Source organism: Hippocampus bargibanti, linkage group LG14 (genome assembly GCF_051943395.1).
Source record: "Hippocampus bargibanti isolate YZ-2025 linkage group LG14, ASM5194339v1, whole genome shotgun sequence".
Classification (NCBI taxonomy): Eukaryota; Metazoa; Chordata; class Actinopteri; order Syngnathiformes; family Syngnathidae; genus Hippocampus; species Hippocampus bargibanti.
Genome location: NC_142747.1, coordinates 21,714,643 through 21,742,278, shown reverse-complemented (window position 1 = coordinate 21,742,278; position 27,636 = coordinate 21,714,643). Strand labels below are relative to the sequence as shown.

Sequence of the window (27,636 nt, the reverse complement as noted above, 5' to 3'; positions counted from 1 at the left end):
CCAAACCCCAACCCAAACCCAAACCCTAACCCTAACCCTAACCCAAACCCAAACCCAAACCCTAACCCTAACCCTAACCCTAACCCTAACCCCAACCCCAACCCCAACCCCAACCCTAACCCTAACCCTAACCCCAACCCCAACCCCAACCCCAACCCTAACCCCAACCCTAACCCTAACCCCAACCCTAAGCCCTAACCCTAACCCTAAACCCTAAGCCCTAACCCTAACCCTAACCCTAACCCTTAACCCTAACCCTTAACCCTAACCCTAACCCTAACCCTTAACCCTAACCCTAACTAACCCTAACCCTAACTAACCCTAACTAACCCTAACCCTAACTAACCCTAACCCTAACCCTAACTAACCCTAACCCTAACCCTCACCCTAACCCCAACCCCAACCCCAACCCCAACCCCAACCCCAACCCTACCCCAAACCCTAACCCTACCCCAAACCCAAACCCTAACCCTAACCCTAACCCTACCCCAAACCCTACCCCTAACCCTAACCCTAACCCTAACCCTACCCCAAACCCTACCCCTAACCCTAACCCTAACCCTAACCCTAACCCCGAACCCAAACCCCGACCCAAACCCAAACCCCGAACCCAAACCCCGACCCCGACCCCAACCCCAACCCTAACCCCGACCCCAACCCCGACCCCAACCCCAACCCCAACCCCTAACCCAACCCCCAACCCCACCCCCAACCCTAACCCCCAACCCCAACCAGAGAGAGAGAGGAAAAAAAAAAGAGCGAGAGAGAAAAAGAAAAAAGAAAAAAGAGAAAGGAAAAAAAAGAGAGAGAAAGAAAGAGAGCGAGAGAGAAAGAAAGGGGAAAAAGAGAGAGGGAGAGAAAGAGGGGAATAAAGAGAAACAGAGAGAAAGAGGGGAATAAAAGAGAGAAAGGGGAAAAAAGACCGAGAGAGGGGAAAAAGACAGAGGGAAAAAAAAGACAGAGAAAGCGGGGGGGAAGAGAGGGGGAAAAAGTGAGAGTAAAAAGAGAAAGAGGGGAAAAAAAAGAGAGGAAAAAAAGAGAGAGGGGGAAAAAAGAGAGAGACAAAGAGAGGGGAAAAAAGACAAAGAGAGGGGAAAAAAGACAGAAAGACAGAAAAAAATAGAAAAAAAAGGGGGGCGGAAGAGACAGAGTGAAAAAAGAGACCGAGTGAAAAAGACAATTAAATTTTTTTTAAAAAGAACAGACATGGAAAAAAACGAAGTGGAAAAGAACAGACATGAAAAAAAAACGACGTAAAAACGATGTCTAAAAAAAATAAATTGAAAAAAAAAAAAAAAAAAAAAAGACACCTGAAAATAAAGACGCCTGAAAACTAAACTCCTAAACCTGAAAAAAAAAAAAAAAGAAAACTAAACTTCTAAGCGTGAAAAAAATAGAATTAAAAAAAAAGCGACACCTGAAGAAAACTATCCCTAAGCCACCACACCTAAGCGTAAACTCCAATTGCCTCGGACCTAAGCCAAATCTACCCCCCATAAAAAGAGTAATAAAAGCCATGGACACAGAAAACTTTATTGTGACACATCTTTATTCAGTTGGAGCAGCATTGAAAAATGGACAGGAACTGGATGGTCGGAGGGAAAAGAGATTCTTTATTAGCCACCATTGGAAGGGGAGGGAGGGGCAGTATGGGTAGGAGTTTAGGCTGAAGTGATAGAGGTTGGGGTTGAGGCCTGGAATAAGTGCAAAACAGGAAGGACAGCCCAAACTGTTGAGGCTAATCTTACGCTTAGGCTATTGTAGAAAGTTTGAGAGAAGTGGGTAAGGATGATACTATATTTAAACTAGGGTGATTTGGTTCAGCATTTGTTAAGAATGAAATTAGTAGCTTCTATCGGTTAGGGATTGAGCGGTTGGTTGGATTTTTTTTTAGCACATTAGGGTTTATTGTTCCAAATTTGCTTAGTTTTGTGAAATTATGATTATCAAAAGTCCTCCCTGATTTCCAGTTATTCAAGGTGCAACACAACAGAATCAAATGATCAGGATCGGATTTGAGAGCTGGCTGATGAGCTGATCATTTGATTTAGGTGTATTAAACCTTGAACAGATGCAAAACAGGAAGGACACTTGGACGTCGAGGGCGCGAGTATTTATTAGATCTGGAATTTCTCTCTTCAAGTTTTTAGGATATTATTGTCATTTTATCGAGAAGTGGGCAAGGATGATACTATATTTAAACTAGGGTGATTTGGTTCAGCATTTGTTAAGAATGAAATTAGTAGCTTCTATTGGTTAGGGATTGAGCGGTTGGTTGGATTTTTTTTAGCACATTAGGGTTTATTGTTCCAAATTTGCTTAGTTTTGTGAAATTATGATTATCAAAAGTCCTCCCTGATTTCCAGTTATCCAAGGTGCAACACAACAGAATCAAATGATCAGGATCGTATTTGAGAGCTGGCTGATGAGCTGATCATTTGATTTAGGTGGATTAAACCTTGAATAGATGCAAAACAGGAAGGTCACTTGGACATATTACATATTGTCATTTTCAAAAGTGGGTAAGGTTTATAATTTTAATAATAATGCATTTTATTTATAAGCGCCTTTCAAAACCCAACACTTTAGTCAGGTGAGGTGATTTGAGGTTTTCGGAGTTTGTTTGATAACTTGAGGATACGTATTTTGAGTTTAGTGCGGGTAGTCTGTTGTATTTTAGAGTTTGTTGACTTTGGGACATTAGGGTTTAGTGTTCCAAATTAGGTTATATTTTGTCAAGTCCTCCCTGATTTCCAGTTGTCCAAGGTGCAACACAACAGAATCAAATGATCAGGATCGTAATCGTAATTGAGAGCTGGCGGATGAGCTGATCATTTGATTTAGGTGTATTAAACCTTGAACAGATGCAAAACAGGAAGGACACTTGGACGTCAAGGGACCAAGTATTTTAGATCTGGAATTTATCTCTTTAGGCTAATCTTTAAGTTGTTACGGTATTATTGTCATTTTTTCGAGAAGTGGGTAAGGTTTATACTAATACATTTAATTTATAAGCGCCTTTCAAAACCCTCAAGGACACTATAGTCAGGATATTTTTTGCGGGTGAGCAGCGGCAGCCACACGCGCCAGCGTTCACTCAACCCGGAATTAACAAAGTAAAATTCTAGAGATTTAAAGTGAGGTGATTTGGGGTGTTCGGAGTTTATGTTTGACAATTTGAGGATACGTATTTTGAGTTTAGTGCGAGTAGTCGGTTGTATTTTAGAGTTTTAGTTTGGGACATTAGGGTTTAGTGTTCCAAATTAGGTTATATTTTGTCAAGTCCTCCCTGATTTCCAGTTGTCCAAGGTGCAACACAACAGAATCAAATGATCAGGATCGTAATCAAGAGCTGGCTGGGACACACCAGATTCAAACAATCAGCTCATCAGCCAGCATTTGAACGATCCTGATTGTTTGAAAGAGATGTGCTCATCCTGGGACAGCAAGAAAACAGACAGAACAGTGGCCATTGAGGGGCAAGCTTCGACATTCCCTGGTTTCTGGGTTTCCCGGATTACGAGATAGGTGGCCTTACTACCCATCTATTTAAAACTGCATTTTCTGTCTGGCTCTCTTGTTAACATTTATAATTGTATTTTATGCATTATATTTATGAATGCATTATTTATTTATTAGCGTACCTATGCTTGACTGTGACTGTAAAGTGTCCTTGAGAGCTTTGAAAGGCGCTTAATAAAATATATTATTACTCATTCATCAGGAAGAGCTGCGCACCGCCAACCACGTCCACTTTGTCACCGGCGGGCATCTTTTTCAGCATTCCGTCAGTATCGATGAAGCTGCCCATCTGAACACCGGCGCTGGGGGAGGCATAAACAGACGTATTCATGATAATTGAATGCACAATGAATTATACTGACCTGCACTGAATATTGGAAACTCACCTCCCTCCAGCAATGGGTCAAACATGCTGTATGCATGCAGCCAGCATTAACGTGCTCCTGGAACATCAAGAAAAACAGGACGGCGGTCATTGAGGATCAGGTTCGGACATTCCCTGGTTTCAGGGGTTCGCAGATTAAGAGTTCGGTGGCATTAGTCATTCATCAGGAAGAACTCCACCGCCAACCACGTCCACTTTCTATCGCCGGTGGGCATAGTGTTTAGCATTCCGTCGGTCTTGATGAAGCTGCCCACTGACCACCGGTGCTGGGGGAGGCATACAGGTCAGTCATGTCAACATTGATTTAATAAACTACGGGGGTTAACGTTGTAGATATTTATTTTGAGTTCTCGGGGTTATACAGACCTGTGCCAAATGTCGGTAGGTCATCTCAGGAGTGGTGCTCAGCTCTTTCTGATGAATGCGAGTAGAGCTCAAGACCTCTACGTACATGAAACTGACAAATCCATCTGTGTTCTTAATTTCCATGCTGCGTACCACAGCAACCTAGCTGCCTAACAGTCAAACCGGTTGACCAGCTGCCTAATCAAACTTCGAACCCCATCACGATTTTATTGTAAAGTGTCCTTGGATGATCAGAAAGGCGCTTGTATTTTTAAATGTATTATAATTATTATTATAAACCTCCGGTATTATGCCTGAATTCTACATTAAACCCAAAGCACACCCCAACTCGAATCCGGGATCCATAAAAACGGGGGTATCCCAACTTGGCACTCGACCGCTGTCCTTCCATAGTCCAACTTCCCTGGGTGGGACACACCAGATTCAAACAATCAGCTCATCAGCCAGCATTTGAACGATCCTGATTGTTTGAAAGAGATGTGCTCATCCGGGGACAGCAAGAAAACAGACAGAACAGTGGCCATTGAGGGGCAAGCTTTGACATTCCCTGGTTTCCCCGGATTACGAGATAGGTGGCCTTACTACCCACCTATTAAAAATGGCATTTTCTGTGTCGCTCTCTTGTTACTATTTATAATTGTATTTTATTTATTTTTTATGTATTTATTTACTTCTTTTAGTACCTACGCTTGTCTGTGACTGTAAAGTGTCCTTGAGAGCTTCGAAAGGCGCTGAAAATAAAATCTATTACTACTCATTCATCAGGAAAAGCTGCACACCGCCAACCACATACACTTTCTGTCGCCGACGGGCATCTTGTTCAGCATTCCGTCAGTCTCGATGAAGCTGCCCCATCTGACCACCGGCGCTGGGGGAGGGATAAACAGACTTGTTCATGATGATTGAATACACTGCGGGGTTAACATTGTAGATATTTATTTTGATTTCGAGGGGTTATACAGACCTGTGACGAATGTAGGTAAGTCATCTCAGCAGGAGTGGTGCTCAGCTCTTTCTGATGAATGCGAGTAGAGCTCAAGGCCGACATACATGAAACTGACAAATCCATCTGTGTTCTTAATTTCCATGCTGCGTACCACAGCAACCTAGCTGCCTAACAGTCAAACCGGTTAACCGGCTGCCTAATCAAACCCCTTAACTTTACCCAATCATGATTTTATTGTTTTTATTTTAAAGTGTCCTTGGGTGTTCAGAAAGGCGCTTGTAAATTAAATGTATTATTATAAACCTCCTGTATAATGCTTGAATTCTACATTAAACCCAAAGCACACCCCAACTCGAATCCACGATCCATAAAAACAGGGGTGTCCCAACTTGGCACCCGACCGCTGTCCTTCCATAGTCCAACTTCCCTGGGTGGGACACACCAGATTCAAACAATCAGCTCATCAGCCAGCATTTGAACGATCCTGATTGTTTGAAAGAGATGTGCTCATCCGGGGACAGCAAGAAAACAGACAGAACAGTGGCCATTGAGGGGCAATCTTCGACATTCCCTGGTTTCTGGGTTTCCCGGATTACGAGATAGGTGGCCTTCCTACCCATCTATTTAAAACTGCATTTTCTGTCTGGCTCTCTTGTTAACATTTATAATTGTATTTTATGCATTATATATTTTTAATTTATTTATTAGAGTACCTATGCTTGACTGTGACTGTAAAGTGTCCTTGAGAGCTTTGAAAGGCGCTTAAAATAAAATATATTATTACTCATTCATCAGGAAGAGCTGCGCACCGCCAACCACGTCCACTTTGTCACCGACGGGCATCTTTTTCAGCATTCCGTCAGTATCGCTGAAGCTGCCCATCTGAACACCGGCGCTGGGGGAGGCATAAACAGACGTATTCATGATAATTGAATGCACAATGAATTATACTGACCTGCACTGAATATTGGAAACTCACCTCCCTCCAGCAATGGGTCAAACATGCTGTATGCATGCAGCCAGCATTAACGTGCTCCTGGAACATCAAGAAAAACAGGACGGCGGTCATTGAGGATCAGGTTTGGACATTCCCTGGTTTCAGGGGTTCGCAGATTAAGAGTTCGGTGGCATTACTCATTCATCAGGAAGAACTCCACACCGCCAACCACGTCCACTTTCTGTCGCCGGGGGGCATAGTGTTTAGCATTCCGTCGGTCTTGATGAAGCTGCCCACTGACCACCGGTGCTGGGGGAGGCATACACGTCAGTCATGTCAACATTGATTTAATAAACTACGGGGGTTAACGTTGTAGATATTTATTTTGAGTTCTCGGGGTTATACAGACCTGTGCCAAATGTCGGTAGGTCATCTCAGGAGTGGTGCTCAGCTCTTTCTGATGAATGCGAGTAGAGCTCAAGACCTCTACGTACATGAAACTGACAAATCCATCTGTGTTCTTAATTTCCATGCTGCGTACCACAGCAACCTAGCTGTCTAACAGTCAAACCGGTTGACCAGCTGCCTAATCAAACTTCGAACCCCTTAACTTTACCCAATCACGATTTTATTGTAAAGTGTCCTTGGATGATCAGAAAGGCGCCTGTATTTTTAAATGTATTATAATTATTATTATAATAAACCTCGGATATTATGCCTGAATTCTACATTAAACCCAAAGCACACCCCAACTCGAATCCGGGATCCATAAAAACGGGGGTATCCCAACTTGGCACTCGACCGCTGTCCTTCCATAGTCCAACTTCCCTGGGTGGGGCACACGAGATTCAAACAATCAGCTCATCAGCCAGCATTTGAACGATCCTGATTGTTTGAATGAGATGTGTTCATCCTGGGACAGCAAGAAAACAGACAGGACAGTGGCCATTGAGGGGCAAGCTTTCAAACTCCCTGGTTTCTGGGGTTCGCGGATTACGAGATAGGTGGCCTAACTACCCACCTATTTAAAATTGCATTTTCTGTGTCGCTCTCTTGTTACCATGTATAATTGTAATTTATGTATTTATTCAAGTACCTAAGCTTGTGTGTGACTGTAAAGTGTCTTTCAGAGCTTTGAAAGGCGCTTAAAATAAAATCTATTACTACTCATTCATCAGGAAGAGCTGCACACCTTTCTGTCACCGGCGGGCATCTTGTTCAGCATTCAGTCAGTCTCGAAGCTGCCCATCTGAACACCGGCACTGGGGTAGGCATAACCAGACTTATTCATGACAATTTTATGCACAATGAATTATACTTAACTGCACTAAATATTGGGAGCTCACCTCACCCCAGCAATGGGTCAAGCATGCCGAATGCCTGCAGCCAGCATTAACGTTATCCTGGAACATCAAGAAAACGAACAGGACAGCGGCCATTGAGGACCAGATTTTGACATTACCTGGTTTCAGGGGTTTGCAGATTATGAGTTAGGTGGCATTATTCATTCATCATCAGGAAGATCTGCACACGGCCAACCACGACCACTTTGTCAGCGGCGGGCATCTTGTTCAGCATTCCGTCAGTCGCGATGAAGCGGCTCATCTGAAAATCAGCTCTTAGGGAGGCATAAACGTCAGTCATGTCAACATTGATTTCATAAACTACGGGGGTTAACATTGTAGATATTTATTTTTATTTCTAGGGGTTATACGGACCTGCACCGAATGTAGGTAGGTCATCTCAGCAGGAGTGGTGCTCAACTCTTTCTGATGAATGTGAGTAGAGCTCAAAACCTCTACGTACATGAAACGGACAAATTCATCTGTGTTCCATCTGTGTTTCCATGCTGCGTACCACAGCAACCGAGCTGCCTAACAGTCAAACCGGTTAACCGGCTTCCTAATCAAACCTCGAACCCCTTTACACAATCATGATTTTATTGTAAAATGTCCTTGGGTGTTCAGAAAGGCGCTTGTAAATTAAATGATTATAAATCTCTGGTATAATGCGTGAATTCTACATTAAACCCAAAGCAAACCCCAGCGCGAATCCGGGATCCATAAAAACAGAGGATGTCCCAACTTGGCACTCGACCACTGTCCTTTCATAGTCCAACTTCCCTGGGTGGGACACACCAGAGTCAAACAATCAGCTCATCAGCCAGCATTTGAACGATCCTGATTGTTTGAAAGAGATGTGCTCATCCGGGGACAGCAAGAAAACAGACAGAACAGTGGCCATTGAGGGGCAAGCTTTGACATTCCCTGGTTTCCCCGGATTACGAGATAGGTGGCCTTACTACCCACCTATTAAAAATGGCATTTTCTGTGTCGCTCTCTTGTTACTATTTATAATTGTATTTTATTTATTGTATTTAATTTATTTTTTATGTATTTATTTACTTCTTTTAGTACCTACGCTTGTCTGTGACTGTAAAGTGTCCTTGAGAGCTTCGAAAGGCGCTGACAATAAAATCTATTACTACTCATTCATCAGGAAGAGTTGCACACCGCCAACCACATACACTTTCTGTCGCCGACGGGCATCTTGTTCAGCATTCCGTCAGTCTCGATGAAGCTGCCCATCTGACCACCGCCGCTGGGGAGGCATATACAGACATGTTCATGATGATTGAACGGACAATGAATTATTTATTGTTGGGTTATACAGACCTGCGCTGAATATTGGGAACTCGCCTCACCCCAGCAATGATAAAACGTACCTGACAGGGTGCAGCAAGCCCAATGAGCCGATGCCGAATGGTCAAATGGTGGGCTGGGAGTCCTTTTAACTGCCACTGATTGAAATGACCTCCAACGGTGCAGCTGCAGGCAGGGCCGACGGCGTCACCCATTACACAAATTGCACACAAGCTTGTTTTTTCGATGCTCATGTAATCACAATGGCTGATTCATTTTACAATACAAGATTAGTTAATTTAAAGAGCCATCTGTTGAGAAACCACTCACCATAAAATGCTATCGACAGTACTGGTGTCACGGTTTGCCAGGTGCGTCTGTGTAAGCTCTCAGTCGTACAGGAGTGGTCCATCGATGAGAAGGTTACTTCAGACGTCATCTGTACAAAAGTGAAGGTTTCGGACGTTTCGCCTCCTATCCAAGAGGCTTCGTCAGCGAACTAAAGTCTGACTGGTCGTATCGGCCCCATTTATATATCCCTAATGTCCAGACCTGGTGGCGCCGGACACAGCTATGATAGGTCCCTACTCTCAGGTTGGGGGAGGCGCGGGACCCCCCCCTGTGGCCCCACTGATTGTTCCTACATTCCTGACTAACGATTGGCCTATTACACCCACTCCCCCCGGTATCACCTCATCAGCATAACGACCCTCATCAGCATTGCGAAAGTTGCCTAACCTGTTTTGCCTGAGCAGGCTATTGTATGAACGATCCAAATTGAACCTCACACCACCAGACCGGTTTAATGAAGGATTTTGTTGTTTTATAAGAATCGCCTCTTTTACCCCCCTTTCAAACCATCTATGTTCTTTCGCTAAGAAACATAAACTACAACATATATACAACATAAATACAACATATACATATACAACATATATACAACATAAACTAGGAGTTATCAGAACCCTCCAGCATAGGGCTAAACTAATACCAACTAGCACTGAAGGTAGAGAAAAGGAGTCAAAACATATCAGGAGAGCACTCACTAACTGTGGGTACCCTCAGTGGTCATTCAACAAATGTCAGAAAGAAAGAATAGCGAACGAAACCAATAATTCTCAAGATTCTAAAAGGAGAGGAGTAGCAGTACCGTACATTGCAGGAGTTTCTGAAAAATTACAAAGAGTCCTTTGGCAACATAAAATTCCTACTTATTTCAAACCGATAAACACGTTAAGGCAAAAATTAGTGCATCCAAAAGATAGGCTACCAAATGAAAAACAAAGTAATGTAGTTTATTCCATACATTGTAAGAATGAAAATTGTAAAGAGCAGTACATTGGGGAGACTCAACAAATTCTCAAAAAAAGACTTTATCAACATCGCAGGGATAATACTAGTGGGCCTCAATCGGCAGTACATTTGCACCTAAAAGCTACTAACCACTCATTTGACGACAATGAGGTTAAAATCTTAGCGAAAGAACATAGATGGTTTGAAAGGGGGGTAAAAGAGGCGATTCTTATAAAACAACAAAATCCTTCATTAAACCGGTCTGGTGGTGTGAGGTTCAATTTGGATCGTTCATACAATAGCCTGCTCAGGCAAAACAGGTTAGGCAACTTTCGCAATGCTGATGAGGGTCGTTATGCTGATGAGGTGATACCGGGGGGAGTGGGTGTAATAGGCCAATCGTTAGTCAGGAATGTAGGAACAATCAGTGGGGCCACAGGGGGGGGTCCCGCGCCTCCCCCAACCTGAGAGTAGGGACCTATCATAGCTGTGTCCGGCGCCACCAGGTCTGGACATTAGGGATATATAAATGGGGCCGATACGACCAGTCAGACTTTAGTTCGCTGACGAAGCCTCTTGGATAGGAGGCGAAACGTCCGAAACCTTCACTTTTGTACAGATGACGGCTGAAGAAACCTTCTCATCGAAGGTTTGCCAGGTGGTTATGGCGGCGGATCCCGCCCAAAAAAAAAAAAACAGTCCAGAGGGAGCAGCAGGGTGTATTTGACAAATTGGACTCAAATAAAGTCAGCAGGAACAAATCCTCAAACATTAAAGTCATCTGAAAAGAAGAGCACAAATTGTCAAAGAAAACCACGAGTTCAAATCTGCATGCAAGATGACTCATACCTGACAGGGTGAAGAAAGCCCAATGAGCCAATGCCAAATGGTGTGCCGGGAGTCCTTTTCACTGCCACTGATTGAAACGACCTCCACCTGTGCAGCTGCAGACGGGCTGACGGTGTCACCCATTGGTCGCCAACCACAACGTGACAACAGGCCGTATAGTTAGAACTCGTCTTAATTTGACTGCAATATGATGTTTTGTTCATTGTAAAAGAATAGTTTAATGATTAATTTAATCATAAAGAACCGTAATAAAAGTAGCCTTTTTATTTAGGTTCAAGAGCCTTAAATCATAAATTCGGACCTAAATGTTCAGGATTGAGTATAATCAGAATCGTCTTTACTGCCAAGGAATTTGTTTCCGGTCGAACACACTGCACTAGTCTCATCATCAAAAAAAAGAGGCACTAGAAACTTCTATTTGGGTTACTGTTGAAAGAGTTAGTGGCTTGGGGGAAATAGCAAGAATGCATCATAATTTCAAAATTAAAAATAACACCAAGGGGGTGAAAATGTTTTGTAAAATATCTGCCGTCGCTGCCAAAATTACTTTCAATAACAATTTAAATAAAATATAATTGAAATTTGAAATTGATTTATGGGGACCTCGGAACAGATTATTCTAATTTTAATGGTTTCTTATGGGAAATAAATATTTGGCAGGCAAACTTTTCGCCTTACACACACTTTCTGGGAACCAATTAAGGTCTTCTATGTTAAATGCACATAAAAAAAAATGGCAAAACCAAGCATCATTTTACTCAGGACTAACACAAGGTTGAATATTAAAATAAGGCAATTAGCAGGTGGCAAACAAATTGGACCAGGCATCTCACCCAGCAGGTGCATAGCAGGGAGCGTGTTTATGTTAAGATATTTCTCTGCATTTTGTATGTTGGAACCAGATCCACTTGTTAGCTGTTGGAATAAACACGTCTACACCCAGTCGTGGTTGCTGCTTCCTTAACTGCTACTGGCACCAAAATTTCTGTGACTTGACATAGAAACAGCCAACGTTGGCTAAGTGTTACAAATAATAATAATATTTTTAATGTCCTTCTAAAATATTTCTGCTCATTGTTGAGTCTTCCATTTGATTTTCAATTTTCCACCCCCTCCAAAAAGGAATAGGTACGGAGCCCCTAAGGCACAGATGTCAAAGTCAAGGCCCGCGGGCCAAATCCGGCCCGCCACATCTATTTTTTCGGCCCCCGAAAGCAAATCAAACGCATGAAATTCCATGATGCTTGCTAAATTCTTAACCAAAATTTATTCATATTTTTGGATATAAACCACAATAACAGTCATTATTCTTGACTTCAGATTTGAAAACTAGTTATTTATTAATTTGTTGTGTGCTCTATATGTAATATGTGGATCGGATTAAACATTCTAATGGCTTCCCCAAATTCATAAGGGCCCTCGGGAGGAAACCATACCTACAATGTGGCCCGCGGCAAAAAAATGACTTTGACACCCCTGCCCTAAGGGGACATCGAAGAAAAAATAATATGGATATCATGTATATAATACAAGATATAAAACGTGAAGACATATGCATATTCAAATACACGCCAAAAAGCGTCACAATAAAAATAGATTCCGCACTGAATGTAAAAGCTGCGCAAATGCGCATTTTCTTCTTCCTCTCGTCTTTTACTTCCTCTCAATCTGCAGTCAGTTGTAAAGCCGAGTACAGGCTTTATCGAAGGTTTGCCAGGTGGTTATGGCGGCGGATCCCGCCCAAAAAAAAAAAAAAAACAGTCCAGAGGGAGCAGCAGGGTGTATTTGACAAATTGGACTCAAATAAAGTCAGCAGGAACAAATCCTCAAACATTAAAGTCATCTGAAAAGAAGAGCACAAATTGTCAAAGAAAACCACGAGTTCAAATCTGCATGCAAGATGACTCATACCTGACAGGGTGAAGAAAGCCCAATGAGCCAATGCCAAATGGTGTGCCGGGAGTCCTTTTCACTGCCACTGATTGAAACGACCTCCACCTGTGCAGCTGCAGACGGGCTGACGGTGTCACCCATTGGTCGCCAACCACAACGTGACAACAGGCCGTATAGTTAGAACTCGTCTTAATTTGACTGCAATATGATGTTTTGTTCATTGTAAAAGAATAGTTTAATGATTAATTTAATCATAAAGAACCGTAATAAAAGTAGCCTTTTTATTTAGGTTCAAGAGCCTTAAATCATAAATTCGGACCTAAATGTTCAGGATTGAGTATAATCAGAATCGTCTTTATTGCCAAGGAATTTGTTTCCGGTCGAACACACTGCACTAGTCTCATCATCAAAAAAAAGAGGCACTAGAAACTTCTATTTGGGTTACTGTTGAAAGAGTTAGTGGCTTGGGGGAAATAGCAAGAATGCATCATAATTTCAAAATTAAAAATAACACCAAGGGGGTGAAAATGTTTTGTAAAATATCTGCCGTCGCTGCCAAAATTACTTTCAATAACAATTTAAATAAAATATAATTGAAATTTGAAATTGATTTATGGGGACCTCGGAACAGATTATTCTAATTTTAATGGTTTCTTATGGGAAATAAATATTTGGCAGGCAAACTTTTCGCCTTACACACACTTTCTGGGAACCAATTAAGGTCTTCTATGTTAAATGCACATAAAAAAAAATGGCAAAACCAAGCATCATTTTACTCAGGACTAACACAAGGTTGAATATTAAAATAAGGCAATTAGCAGGTGGCAAACAAATTGGACCAGGCATCTCACCCAGCAGGTGCATAGCAGGGAGCGTGTTTATGTTAAGATATTTCTCTGCATTTTGTATGTTGGAACCAGATCCACTTGTTAGCTGTTGGAATAAACACGTCTACACCCAGTCGTGGTTGCTGCTTCCTTAACTGCTACTGGCACCAAAATTTCTGTGACTTGACATAGAAACAGCCAACGTTGGCTAAGTGTTACAAATAATAATAATATTTTTAATGTCCTTCTAAAATATTTCTGCTCATTGTTGAGTCTTCCATTTGATTTTCAATTTTCCACCCCCTCCAAAAAGGAATAGGTACGGAGCCCCTAAGGCACAGATGTCAAAGTCAAGGCCCGCGGGCCAAATCCGGCCCGCCACATCTATTTTTTCGGCCCCCGAAAGCAAATCAAACGCATGAAATTCCATGATGCTTGCTAAATTCTTAACCAAAATTTATTCATATTTTTGGATATAAACCACAATAACAGTCATTATTCTTGACTTCAGATTTGAAAACTAGTTATTTATTAATTTGTTGTGTGCTCTATATGTAATATGTGGATCGGATTAAACATTCTAATGGCTTCCCCAAATTCATAAGGGCCCTCGGGAGGAAACCATACCTACAATGTGGCCCGCGGCAAAAAATGACTTTGACACCCCTGCCCTAAGGGGACATCGAAGAAAAAATAATATGGATATCATGTATATAATACAAGATATAAAACGTGAAGACATATGCATATTCAAATACACGCCAAAAAGCGTCACAATAAAAATAGATTCCGCACTGAATGTAAAAGCTGCGCAAATGCGCATTTTCTTCTTCCTCTCGTCTTTTACTTCCTCTCAATCTGCAGTCAGTTGTAAAGCCGAGTACAGGCTTTCAGGTTCATTTGTACGTTTTCAGATTGTAGATAGAACGTTTTAGATCGACATTATGATAGACAAATGATTGCATAGGCCTTTTTACCTATTATGAGCCTTCACAAGAATTGCTGTTTTTATTACCCCGTTTTGACTGATATTAAAATGATTGTTATATTTTCCTGTATACATTATTCATTTTCTTGAACAAGGCACTGAAGCCCCGAATTTCTCCCTATTCTTCTCTAAGGGTATGTGTGTGGAGTACAGTGTCCTCCATAATAATTGGAATGGATTAGCCTTTATTAGTCTTACCGTGGATAAATTTACATTTCACAGCAGCAAAGTGATGAAAGAGGAAAGGAAATGAAGAAGTAGAAATACAAAATACAGGACCCTGCTATAAAGGCATCCCCTCTCACTGTGCCAACTTGAAGTTAATTGGTCAATTTAGTTTGGTCAATAGTCAACGTGTGATTGTCGCGATACTACATTGTAGGATTTTTTTTTTCTGAAAGAAGACTTGTTGGGTGTTGGGTACCTCTTATAAGGTATAGCGCCACTTGCCTAAAGACTCACAGGTAGCACGTTTACAAATAATAGAATGAATCAAATCACATCAAATCAGTCTTTATTGATAACCTACTATATATACAGTTTTGAAACAAATTGACTTGAAAACTTGATTTTCAAATAGACAAAATTCTCCTTCCAGATAAAAATAAAGATGACACATGTAGTGCTGTACATCCAATTTGAACAATTTCATATGGTGGGAACCATCAAAGATCCTTGATAGGACTTGTTCTTTATTCAAATCGGTTGTTCCTATTTTTCAATACAATCTGCTCCCCCACCCCCTCACCCTTGACTGCGCTCCTCCTCAACTTCTTGCGGCTTTGAATTGTGATCATAACCAGACGCAATGACCTCGCATTGTGGCAACATCTCCTCGAGGAGGATGATCACCAAGCCAGGTGTGGAAATCCGTGGAAGGGATGACACATTCAGACGACGCAGTCCTCTGCAATATGAAAAAAATAGGAACATGTCACACAACAGGAGTCATCATTGACATTTGGAACTTAGATGAAGGTCTTTCCCGTGGGCATGAATTACTTGAGGTTTCTCAGGGCAGCCAGGCCACCTGGGGTGATTTGTGGACAATGAGAGATGTCTAACTCCTGAAGAGAGTCCTGGAACACATGCAGCCTCGCCAAGAACCAGTCATCCACCTCGGAGCATCCTCGTACGGACAGAGTCCGCAAAGTTCGCTGCGTCGCTGAAAACACAACCAGTATCAATCACACTGATGAAGCTCAAATTAATACAGTGATACCTCAGCTTATGAACGCTTTAGCTCACAAACTTTTCGCCTTACGAACATTAAATTCGCGAGAATATCGTCTTGGCTGACGAACTAGTTTGCGGAGGACGAACCAAACCACACGGCGGCTGGCGGACTAGTTTTCGGCTGATGAACACCAAACCACACGGTCGAACAGCGCCACGGTGGCTAGTGGACTAGTTTTCGTCACCCTCTTTCTTTGAGTGCAGACATGGTTTGTTATCGAATGGAGCACTTTTGCTATTATGGGAGCGAAAAAAAACCCACCACAAGCTAGTGTTAAGCCGAAGAGGACACAAAAGAAAATGACGGTCGAGCAGAAGAAGGAGATCATCGAAAAACACGAACGAGGTATGCCTTTGTGTGACTTAGCGTCCCAGTACCAGTACACCAAGTTGACCATTGCTACGTGTGGCTAAGGGTGTTTATGTGTTGTCTAAGCAACGGTCTCAGGCAATTGAAGAGTTTAAAAAACCACCGTTGATTTGGATGAACGGAAAGCAGCTAGCAGGGGACAGTGTGAATGAGGGTATTATCGGCGAGAAAGCACAGCAACTTCACTTGGATAGCATCAAGAGGCAACTACATCAACGACTATGACAAACAAGGCTTATTTCATAGAAAATTGTGATTTATGGGGACCTCGGAACAGATTATTCTCATTCTAATGGTTTCTTATGGGAAATAAATATTTGGCAGGCAAACTTTTCGCCTTACACACACTTTCTGGGAAACAATTAAGGTCGTAAACTGAGGTATCACTGTACACAAAGTACCACATAAGTCAGGAAAATATTATAGTACATGAAAATGCTAAATACCGCAATTGGGAAAATACATCTAAAGACGAGTACCCAAGTTGGACAGTCCAGTGTAGTTGATGATGGTATGGCTCATGTCTACTTCCTCAAGAGGTGTGTCTTTGTATTTCAAGAAGTCCCAATTGAACTTGCCTTGATGGTCTGCACGGAACCATTCTGAATGGCCAACAAATCTGACAAAGTACAATGGACATGCAAAGAGGCCTTCAGAAAAAAATTCCCCCTACTAAGTCATGAAATTGTATGTTATAGGTCTGGTTTAGATCATACAGCAACAAGAAGGTGACAAAAATCTCCAGTTTTGTCTCATTTAGAAGGTTCTGGCTGGCCAATGGGCTTATGGGGGGCTTGATGTAAATGTTGTCAGATACAAGTTATTTCAGTGAATATTATGAGGTTTCCTTTCAATGATGAAAGGGAACCAACAATATAGCCTCCCAAACAGTGAAAGTCGCAGAATGAATTAGAAGGATGAGACCTAAAAATAATTTCGAACATCTATACGTTTTTTAAATCATATATACACAGTTCACAGGACAGAAAGAGCCTTTTGAAAACAAAGAAAATAGTACAGACTTACCGAAATCCTCCTTTTAAACACAACACAAAGTAGGCTGCTGCAATGTCAACACCGTAAAGGCCTCGCGTGAAGCTGTAGTAACTGTGACAAAAGACATTGATTCAGGATTCAGAAAATACTTTGGAATGAAATTTCATACTGAACCTGAAGACAACAACGTCATGTGACCTTCTCAATTTGAATATGCATGCGTCACGTTTCACTACATTGTTCACAACTTCTTAATTTTTTTAAGACATTGTCACAACTGTTTGATCCTATAAAATGCCCAACTTGTATGGCTCTTGTGACTCTTCCAGTGCCTTTGTGGCCACCCCCTGATGAAAACAAGTTCATTTTTTTTCTCACCTGTTTTTTTTTAGCAGGCTTCTCCTTTTCATGCGAGACCTCCAGCTGAGGAGCACATCGAAATCATAGAAACGCTGAGTGAGGTAGAGGAACAATCTTCTGTGCATGGGAGGCGGACACGCAGGGCTGGAGCTCCAAGGTCGCCAAGCAACTAAGAACCCAGATGATGCCCGGTGACAGCACCCGAGTAGAGACTAGTGGGCAAACGTGTGGAAAATAAGTTGCTATGCACACAATTAACGACACACGTTGCAGCAAAAATTAAACAAAAAAACATTGCACGATAGTCTATTTTAAACGAGGTGAGCGAGCAGGACGCCACCACCTCGGCGGCAAACGGAGCATAAACGTTAAAAAAATGTCAGTAAACGTGCAATTCGAAGTAAAATATAAACATGTGATAAATAATTTGGACTCAATTCAAAATAAAACAAAATAGAAAGATTAATAATCGGGGAGGGTAACTTACCCCCAAAGAGGTAGCCATTTTATTCGACGGAAACCGACGAAGGTCAAAAATATAGGTTACGAAGAGGATGTTATAATTTTTATCCGCTAGGTGTCGCCACAATCTTGTATTTTGGTAGTTTGAGCCGTAAATGTGAAGAGTTTAAAAATTATATTGCGACCGTTTTATCGAAATGACTCCCCTATTCTTTTTACAGGGCTTTAAATATTAATATAAATATCGTATTGCTATTTGAATGTTTAGTGAGTTTAGGTTATCTCCAAAAAAGACAGGTCACTAAATGATAGTCCGCTGAACAAAACAACTGCATCTGGTCTATAATAGCGCACCAGTAATTTATTTTAAATTCATTTTGTGTGGCTAAATATAAATTAATTAACTCATTCACTACAATACGTGCAAAAATGTTTACACTCCAGTGCCACGTTTTTTTTGTCATTTTCCCTCAAATTGCAGGACCCACAGAATGTTGAGTTTTAGGACTACATAGACATTCAATACAGTGTTAGAACGTTATACTCTCTTCTTTCTTCAGAAGATTAAATTCCTAATTTATATGTGTCTTGAGTTATATGAGCTTGAAATGAGGGCGTCTGTCCAAAAGACACACAGAGGGGCTGACGTATTCGAAACAGAAAGACAACATTAAATGGATAATTGAAAAAGGAGAATGTCGATGGAATTTGGACATCATGGGACCTCCTCTGACTGTCGCCAAACAATATTCGTACACTATATCGTTATTGATAGTGAACCTTTTCATCAAACAGGCGTAGATTTCTATTCATGGTCTGAGAGATGCTTTTAGAAACGTGACGTCTGTCTTCTCATAAGCAGACTTGTTTGTTTGAATCCAGCCAGCATTCATCCAAACGCCACCCACATCCATGCGGCCGCTTACAATGAAAAGGAAGCCGTTTCGCTGCTCCAAACATCGCTTGAGAGAGCTGCAGCCTGCAGGCCATTGTGACAATGCTCAGCCACCACCACCGGATGTGCACCGTAAATCCTCCCCCGCCCACATTAAAACAAAACAAAACCCTTGTTCTTATTTTTTTGCTTCTTGCATCATATCGCCCAGTGCCTTGCTCTTCCATCAAATATATGTGCGTGTTTGTGAGTGATATGGCGCAGGTATACATCAAAAAATAGCAATTTCTTTTGTCATTCCAAGCAAGCTGCTGCGAATGAGTTAGTTCAGGAGTCGGGAACCTTTTTGACTAAGAGAGCCATAAAAGTAAAATATTTAGATGTTTTCAGTGAGAGCCACACGCACGCGCGCGCGAACATACAAACGCTCGCGTGCACACACGCGCACGCGCGGCCACTTTTCAACAAAATATCAGAATGTATTATTTAAAATAACTTTGTGATAGTACTCACCGTTAACATGGATGGTTTTCCGTTCCTCGTGTTTGGTAAAAATCCAGGAAAACGATCGGAATGAAATTCAATTTGCCGGTCCAGAGTCGAAGTTACTGCTAGCTAACTAGCCTGCACACGGCTCATAAGCTTCCACGCTTGCTATCTGCAATCTACTTCTCGCAGAAGTATGTCGATGCTAACGTTAACATGGGGCTTGTTAAAATGTCACTGACATTCGACTGTTTCGTCGATGGTATTGTTTCATTAAAAATTAGAATCAGAACATTTTCTCTCCTCTAATGCTCCGGTGCTTTCACGCTGAAGTGCACTCGTTGGGCGTGAAGTGCACTAGTTGGGCGTTTACCTGTTTCAACATGACGGCCACTATCATCCAATCAACATGGCGCTTTCGGCCATTCTAGGTCAGTGTCATCCAATCAAAATTGCGCTTTCCGCCAACTGCAGCCCCAACGGCAAGCTGCTGCGAATGAGTTAGTAACTAACTGTTAGTTCCTATGCTGAGGGGGACACCTGCTGGAGGAGGATCCGCTTTGGCTTTTGGAAGATGATTACTCCGACAATCAACGTGTCTTTTGGCTCCCTGTACGATCAATCAATAGCATGTGCCAATCAATCTTTTGACTCAACTCAAGGCCCCGGGGGCCGAAATCTGGCCCGCCACATCATGTTATTGGGCCCGCGAAAGCAAATCAAACTTGTGCTATTCTATGCTTATCTATCGAGTTAGCTAGAGCAAGCAATTGAGCTTTATATTCAGCTAGCTGGCTAATCCTTTACATGACCAGTGTTCAACTTGAGGCACGGGGCCCAAATCTGGATCGCCATATCATTTTATTCGGCCCGCAAAAAGCAAATCAAACTTGTGAAATTCCCGATGAGTGCCAAAATCTGAACAAAAATGTCAAATTTGGAACCACAATAACAGTCATTGCTAGCTATGCATTCATTTATTGTGTGATTGATATGTAACATGTGTAAAATGGCTTCCTCAAATTCATAACAGCCCCCGGCGGGAAACCAGAACTACAATTTGGCCTGCGGCAAAAAAAAAAGAAAGGAAAAAAAGGAATATGACACCCTTGCTGTATACTGTATAACGATGGTAGTTTTAAAGTGCTCTAAAAATACAGTGAAGTAAAATTAAATAAAGTACACTTGCCCCTTACGTTATGACCACAATTTGGAGTCACTCTATAAATATATATAATAAAAAACATGGACACTTGGCGTGTCATTCCCCGTCAGGCCGTTTCTTCATCCTGACGGTCCAAACGTTGCATTTCATGAAAGAATTGGGCCAGATTGCCTCATGCACTTGAAAGGCCTTCAACGGCTACGACAGATACCAAGAGACTTCACTAAAACACACACACTTGCGTGCACACACACAGACTGTTGGGTGTAAAATGAAATTGTCAACTTGTGCGGAAAAAGAAAAAGAGAGGATGTGAAGCTGCGCAATTGAAAGGTGACGCTTTGATCCGGCCCAAAATGGCCCAGCGACAAAAAATACAATGCAGCCATCATGAACAAAGATGTGGTCCGACTGCAAAAGGTCAATGGCAGAGGTCATACCAGAGCACAAATAAACAAACAAATAAATAAATAAATACATACATACATAAATAAACACACACACACTTACATACATACATACATACACCATCGATGAGAAGGTTTCTTCAGCCGTCATCTGTACAAAAGTGAAGGTTTCGGACGTTTCGCCTCCTATCCAAGAGGCTTCGTCAGCGAACTAAAGTCTGACTGGTCGTATCGGCCCCATTTATATACGACCAGTCAGACTTTAGTTCGCTGACGAAGCCTCTTGGATAGGAGGCGAAACGTCCGAAACCTTCACTTTTGTACAGATGACGGCTGAAGAAACCTTCTCATCGATGGACCACTCCTGTACGACTGCGAGCTTACACAGACGTACATACACACACACACACACACACACACACACACACACACACACACACACACACACACACACACACACACATACATACATACATACATACATACATACATACATACATACATACATACATACATACATACATACATACATAAATAGAGTCCGAGCCAGGGATGAATGACATGACCGCTTTTATTTGGCTGTAATTCACCTGATGAATCATTTCCTGACATGGACGTTCATTAAATAAAAGGACCTGAATTTTCACTAATATCAAATGTGATCAATATCAACCATTCGGTCCACTTACACTCATTGTGAGTTTATTCTTGCGTGTTAGTTTTTCCCCCCCGCAAAATTCAGTGAGGAAAACAAAAAGCAGAAGAATTCAGCTGGGGAAATGAATTATTTTGCATTTCTCTGAAAGTAAAACCTGAGTATGAATCACACTGGCAAAAAATAATAATATTAATAATAATAAAAATCTTGATTGGATGAGATTGAAAGCTGAAAGTCATGCAGTAAAACGGAACAATGCCTTGACACATGCTCTTGCCCCCCCAAAAAATCAAACATGCATTATTGGTTATTTCAGCGGCTTTATAAAAAGTGCAAATACAGTACACAATAATTGAACAATACAAATTCCTATTCATGATTCTGCAGGTTGAAGAGAGTATGTTGGCATTGCTTTTGAGGAATCTAGTCATCTTAAAGCAAAGACCACCGTATTTTCCGCTATATAAGGTGCACCCAAAAGCTTTGATTTTCTTCAAAAGATCATCCTGCGCCTTATGACACTTAAAAAAATAAATATATGCATCGCCGCAGATACTTTCATCTTTTTTCCATCATAGTTTCCACACAATATGATAGATGAGGTTAGAAATCATTTTAGTATTTCATCAATCGAAATGTGGCCTTTCAAACAAGCGTATTTTCTGGTGCCCTCTAAACCTTTTCTTCCAAAGTTGACCCTGCGCCTTATACGCCCATCGGTGCGCCTTATATGTCAAGTCAGATTGAGCCATAACTATTGTCAGAAATCACTGACTTTATTTCCTACCCCCCATAGATGAAGTAGTGCATAACCCCGGCCTCTACCGTAGCGCCTTATTATTTGGTCTGCTTATATTTGGAAAATTTTGATATATTATACGTATTTGAAAAACTTTTTTCATTCAATGAAGGTGCACCTTATACTCACAAAACAATATAATACAAAAGTTTGACAATACACCATTGATTGTGGGTGGGCCTTATACTCCGTTGCACCATATATGTATTTGGAAAACTTTCAGATATTTATAGTCCGGTGCGCCTTATATATATATATATATATATATATATATATATATATATACACACAGTAAAGCCACGTTCGGTTATATCGATAGTAATGCTTATTACGATACTATTTCTATGAACGCATGGAGAAAATTTACATGCCGCAGGATCGGATATATCGATAGTCCGGTTATATCGATATTTTTTCCGACTCACGAGAATATCGCTATAACGAGACTTTACTGTATATATATATATCATTTTGTGCAACTCGGCCTTAATGCTACCAATGTGTGTGTGTCTGTGTGTGTGTGCGTGTATGTGTGTATGTGTGTGTGTTTGTGTTTTTTCTCAGTCGCAGGCGCAAAAGTGAAAAGTGATGATAAAAAGGCTTGTGAGTTGAATTGGGGTCACAGTGGTCACGGACAAGTTCAGCATCTCCTCTGGAAAGCACGTCACTAAGGCTTGATTGACTTTTTTTTCTTGTTGTTCTTGATGGAAGCGTTTTGTTTCTTGCTCTTCTCATGGCAGATTATCAAAGTCCACTTTTTTTTTTGAAATACGAAAACCATGCAACCTCCAGTTTGTTGGAAGCAGACTTGTTTTTTGTTTTGTTTTAGGCACTGCCATCTTGTTTGAGGCGCTGACTGCGAGCCTTGTACACCTCGATGAGCAAATCTTTGACGTACTGAATCTCTCTTTCCACCGATTCGGCCTTGTCGCGAAGTTCCCTGTTCTGCCCTTCCAGTCCATGAAGTTCCTCTTCCAGAGAATCCAACTCGGCCCGTTTGCGCAGCCTGTACCTGCACACCAAAGGAGGTTTCCCACTTACATTTGCTTGCTTGCCTCACATCGAAAATTGAATCATATTCAAGAAAAAAAAAAAGAACCCATTACGCCCACTGTGTAAGCTCTCAGTCGTACAGGAGTGGTCCATCGATGAGAAGGTTTCTTCAGCCGTCATCTGTACAAAAGTGAAGGTTTCGGACGTTTCGCCTCCTATCCAAGAGGCTTCGTCAGCGAACTAAAGTCTGACTGGTCGTATCGGCCCCATTTATATATCCCTAATGTCCAGACCTGGTGGCGCCGGACACAGCTATGATAGGTCCCTACTCTCAGGTTGGGGGGGCGCGGGACCCCCCCCTTGTGGCCCCACTGATTGTTCCTACATTCCTGACTAACGATTGGCCTATTACACCCACTCCCCCCAGTATCACCTCATCAGCATAACGACCCTCATCAGCATTGCGAAAGTTGCAGTTATATATATATATATATATATATATATTTATATTATTTATATATTTATATATATATATATATTTTTTTTTGAATTATTATAAACCCACCTCTTCAAAATCACATTCTCCGTGTTGTTTTATCTCTTTTTTGATAATGTATCTGTGGTTTTATTGTGCTTGTTTTGTCATTGTAAAGTGTCCTTGAGAGATTTGAAAGGCGCTTCTAAATAAAATGTATTATTATTATTAATTATTATTATTATAATAAGGAATATGGAACGTTTCAGGGTGTCTCTCAGGATGATCTGAAAGGTGATAATAAGGCTACTTTCCTTTGGCACCAAACAAACTCCACGCCAACATTTGACATTGGGTAATAATGAAAAGATTTGAGTGAGCGGGCGACTTTGGGGCTTTACCTGTGAGCAGCCGTTTTGTTCTGATCCCTCTTCTTCTGTTTCCTCTCGCCGCCGGTGTTGAAGTCCAAAGCGGCGGCGGTCCCGACCACCAGCGCGGCCGACTTGATGGCGCAGGGCTCGTCCTTGAGCCTGTGGATGGGGGCGCCCAGCGGCGGCCCCTCGCCCTCCCCTCGGGACAAACACGGGTAACTTTGCTCGGCAAGGCATTGGGGGTAGAGGTAGTGGGCGTGCTGGACGGCCTCCGGGCCTTGCGACGGCTGCTCCAGGTCCACGCCCAAGCCGTGGTAGGGCTCGCCGTCGCCCGCCGACGGGTGGAAGTAGCCGTCGGCGGCCATCATTGTCTCACTGGCGTCTTTGGCGCAGTGCAGGAGCTCCAGTCCGCCGCCGCTGTCGTAACTTGCGTTGACCTTCAGGTTGTGAGCTTCGCGCCTGTGGTGGGCGTCGTAGGAGCAAAAACTTCGGGCGATCTCTTCGCTGCAAAACATCCCTTCGGAGAAACAATAGCTTTCCTCTTCCTTCAACGACAACGCGCATTCTCTCACCTTCTTGACGCCGGCCAGGCCGCTTTTGCTCACCGTTTTCAAGGTGGAATAGTGGTTGAGGGAAAAGTCGCCGCTTCCCGCGTAACTTGCTCTGGCGCCCCACGAATCAAGTCCGCCGTCCTCGCCGACTTTGGCCGACTCGGCGCCGTGGATCCTCCGCCCGCCGTTGTGGAGGTAACGGTGGTGGTGGTAGTTGTACGGCGCCGGGCGGGCCATTTTGGATCGGGCCGCCGGAGCGCTACAGAAACCGGCCAGGTCCAGATCCCCCGTCGCCAGGGTGACCACCACGGGGCCGGCGTCCGATTGGGGGGCCCCGTACGAGGCGTAGGGGAACTGGTAGTAAGACTGCGAGCTCATCGCCGGGCCGCCTTTGTCGCATTTGGAGGATTTGTCCAACTTGCCGGCGGCCGACGTGGACTCGCAGCGAAAGTAGTCCTCCAGCTGGGCCAGCTCCTCCTGCAATAGAGAGGTCATGACCTCCAGGTCCGAGGGCACCTTGACATCTTGTTCTAACGGCGAGGGCGGAAGGGACGAGCTGGGAGACGACGACTCTGCGCTTGACGCGAATGAAGACAGGTCAACTTTTTCCGTCATCCAATCGGAGTGACCATCACCTACCAAAACAAACATTCAGGTCAATCAAATCTCATTCCTTTACAATTTCGGTAAAAAAAAAATGAACACAAAAAAATACATCATGTAAAGGAGAAAAAAAATCAATCACGTTGAAATCAAGCAAAAGTAAAAAAAAAAAATCAAAAAACAAGAACTCCCAATAAAATCCAACGACTAACCGATCATCTGAAAATGATTGAACAGCATCGTCTGCATTGGATAAAAAAAACAATCCACTTAGCTGTACTCACTGTACGACATTAGTCCCGTGCTGCACTGCGGCGCCGATCTCGAGATGTGGAAAAATAAAAAAGCCTCTCGCCCGAAAAACTCACCAATTAAACGCCGCCTTTCCACTTGCTCCGCCCCCGTCGAGCGTCCTGATTGGCTGGGGCTAGCCTGCCGGAGAGGGAGAACGCCGAGTCCGGCGGTGAAAACGGGAGGAATTTTCCGGCGAAGGATCGACGCCGCCATTGTCGCGTCTGCCGCGATTAAATTGTGAAATGGATCCAATTGCGCAATTGATGGATGAAGTGGTCAAGGAAACACCTGAAGACCTGAAAAACAAACAAAAAAAACATTTTGTCTTTCAGATATGACAGAATAAATACAACTATTACAGAACAAATAATTAAATAAAATGAATTACACGAAAAACTGAATGTAAATAACGTTTTTTAAAGCCAATGCACAATTTAACACGTGAAGAAAAAGTTTTGGAAAGAAAATATGAAGTAAAACAATCGTCACTTATGTCATTGTAACAAATGAACAATAGCAGTTTGTGGAACAACACCCCAAAAAGTAAGCACAGTGATTTTTACACTCCATAGAAAATGTACTAACTAAAAAAAGCAAAAAAAAAAAAAAAAAAAACAATTACAAAATTATAACGTTAATATTTTTTTATGACAATGATCATGATGTTGCGTAACATGACTGATCGATCATTTTACCTGAAGCAACAATATCCAATTTAATCGTGGAAATAAAGTTTAAAATGACATTCTTATATCAAAGCAATCCAAAAATAAATAGTTTGTTAGTAAAAAGTCAATTTAAACTGAACAAAAAGTAAACATTGGTGTTCACCGCTAAGTGACCCCCCTACCCCCAGAAAAAAAGTTCCACTTACCCCATCGTTCCGTCTGTTGTCAAGTGCGTTGAACACGGTTTAGAAGGACGACGGAGACGAAGCCGCGTTTTAAAAAGCCATCTCTCTTCCCTTTTTGCAATTGTTGCTGAAGCGATATTAGACACTTGAAGACACAAACTTTTCAAGTCGCTTACTTCAACAACTCCAAACGCCCCGACCCGACCGCATCACATTTCATCAAATCACTCCGCACATTCCAGAGTCGTCCGTCTCTGACGTCATCAATTCGTCGGGATTTTCCCGTTACCGAGAGACTTCCACTCACTTCGTCGCTTCTTGCTTTACATGCTTTTTATTTTGCATTGACGCCTGAAAGAAAAGTAAAAATTAATAACTAATTACAAATTAAAAAAAACATTCACAGCGGAAGAGTGTCATGCAGCACAACAAAAAGTGTTCCTTTTAAATAAAAATAACAAATCCAATGCACGTCATCGTTTGTCATGTTGGACTATGCCACGCGTATTGTGCGTAAAAGTGGATTGCATGCAGGTCAGACGGCAGCACTAATTTTTCGTGCGTCTCGGCGGAAGGACACAGCGATTGCAGCGTGAAGGTGTAATTTTAGTTGCAGCCCTGTTGCATCAGATGAGCGGGCGGGGGGGGGGGGGTGCAAAGGGGCTCTCAACTCTCACTGCGGTCTCACCATTGGCTTAAACTACCAACTTTTTTGTTGTTTGTTTTGATTCTATTGGCCTAGCATCATTCTTACACTGATTGCTAATCGTTTCGCATGAGCACCAACCAGGGACAAATGTGTTCTGGAACTAAGAAAAGAATATCCTAGTCAGATATAATTAAACAGCTATTACACCTGAGCTTATTAAAAGTCTCTTTAATTTGATGCTTCTTTTTTTTTAAATTAACGATCAGGTTCAAATGAATGAGCAAGCAATGGTGGAATAGGAGATAGGGCCAAATACACAAGTTTCAAAATATAAAATTGCTAAAATGATGGCTGCATATGATTAA

General features: G+C 42.2%; 2 protein-coding genes and 1 long non-coding RNA gene across 6 annotated transcripts; all 3 read right to left on the bottom strand.

Moving 5' to 3' along the window:
- Window positions 1-1,711: 1,711 nt before the first annotated feature.
- Window positions 1,712-8,722, bottom strand: LOC148888874 (uncharacterized). 4 transcript variants are annotated; one of them, XR_016117238.1, is made up of 8 exons: window positions 7,619-8,722; window positions 7,503-7,536; window positions 6,566-7,418; window positions 6,354-6,465; window positions 6,199-6,255; window positions 5,238-6,114; window positions 3,909-5,141; window positions 1,712-3,824 (listed from the first exon to the last, which is right to left on the bottom strand). It is a non-coding gene; the product is annotated as an uncharacterized LOC148888874 (long non-coding RNA). The 4 variants fall into 4 exon arrangements; XR_016117237.1 differs by having other exon boundaries at window positions 7,503-8,722; XR_016117239.1 differs by having other exon boundaries at window positions 6,566-7,774; window positions 7,875-8,722.
- A 6,423-nt stretch (window positions 8,723-15,145) lies between these two features.
- On the bottom strand, window positions 15,146-18,136 carry dmac2 (distal membrane arm assembly component 2). Its single transcript, XM_089013814.1, has 6 exons — window positions 18,098-18,136; window positions 17,629-17,822; window positions 17,281-17,361; window positions 16,734-16,873; window positions 15,651-15,813; window positions 15,146-15,555 (listed from the first exon to the last, which is right to left on the bottom strand). The coding sequence occupies exons 1-6, from the start codon at window positions 18,113-18,115 to the stop codon at window positions 15,393-15,395; spliced, it is 759 nt and encodes a 252-aa protein (XP_088869940.1). The 5' UTR covers window positions 18,116-18,136; the 3' UTR covers window positions 15,146-15,392.
- Window positions 18,137-21,578: 3,442 nt separating this feature from the next.
- atf5b (activating transcription factor 5b) lies at window positions 21,579-26,850 on the bottom strand. Its single transcript, XM_089014352.1, has 4 exons — window positions 26,644-26,850; window positions 25,844-26,065; window positions 24,352-25,507; window positions 21,579-23,494 (listed from the first exon to the last, which is right to left on the bottom strand). Exons 2-4 carry the CDS (start codon window positions 25,980-25,982, stop codon window positions 23,308-23,310), a joined length of 1,482 nt encoding a protein of 493 aa, XP_088870478.1. The 5' UTR covers window positions 25,983-26,065; window positions 26,644-26,850; the 3' UTR covers window positions 21,579-23,307.
- Between the last annotated feature and the right edge of the window lie 786 nt (window positions 26,851-27,636).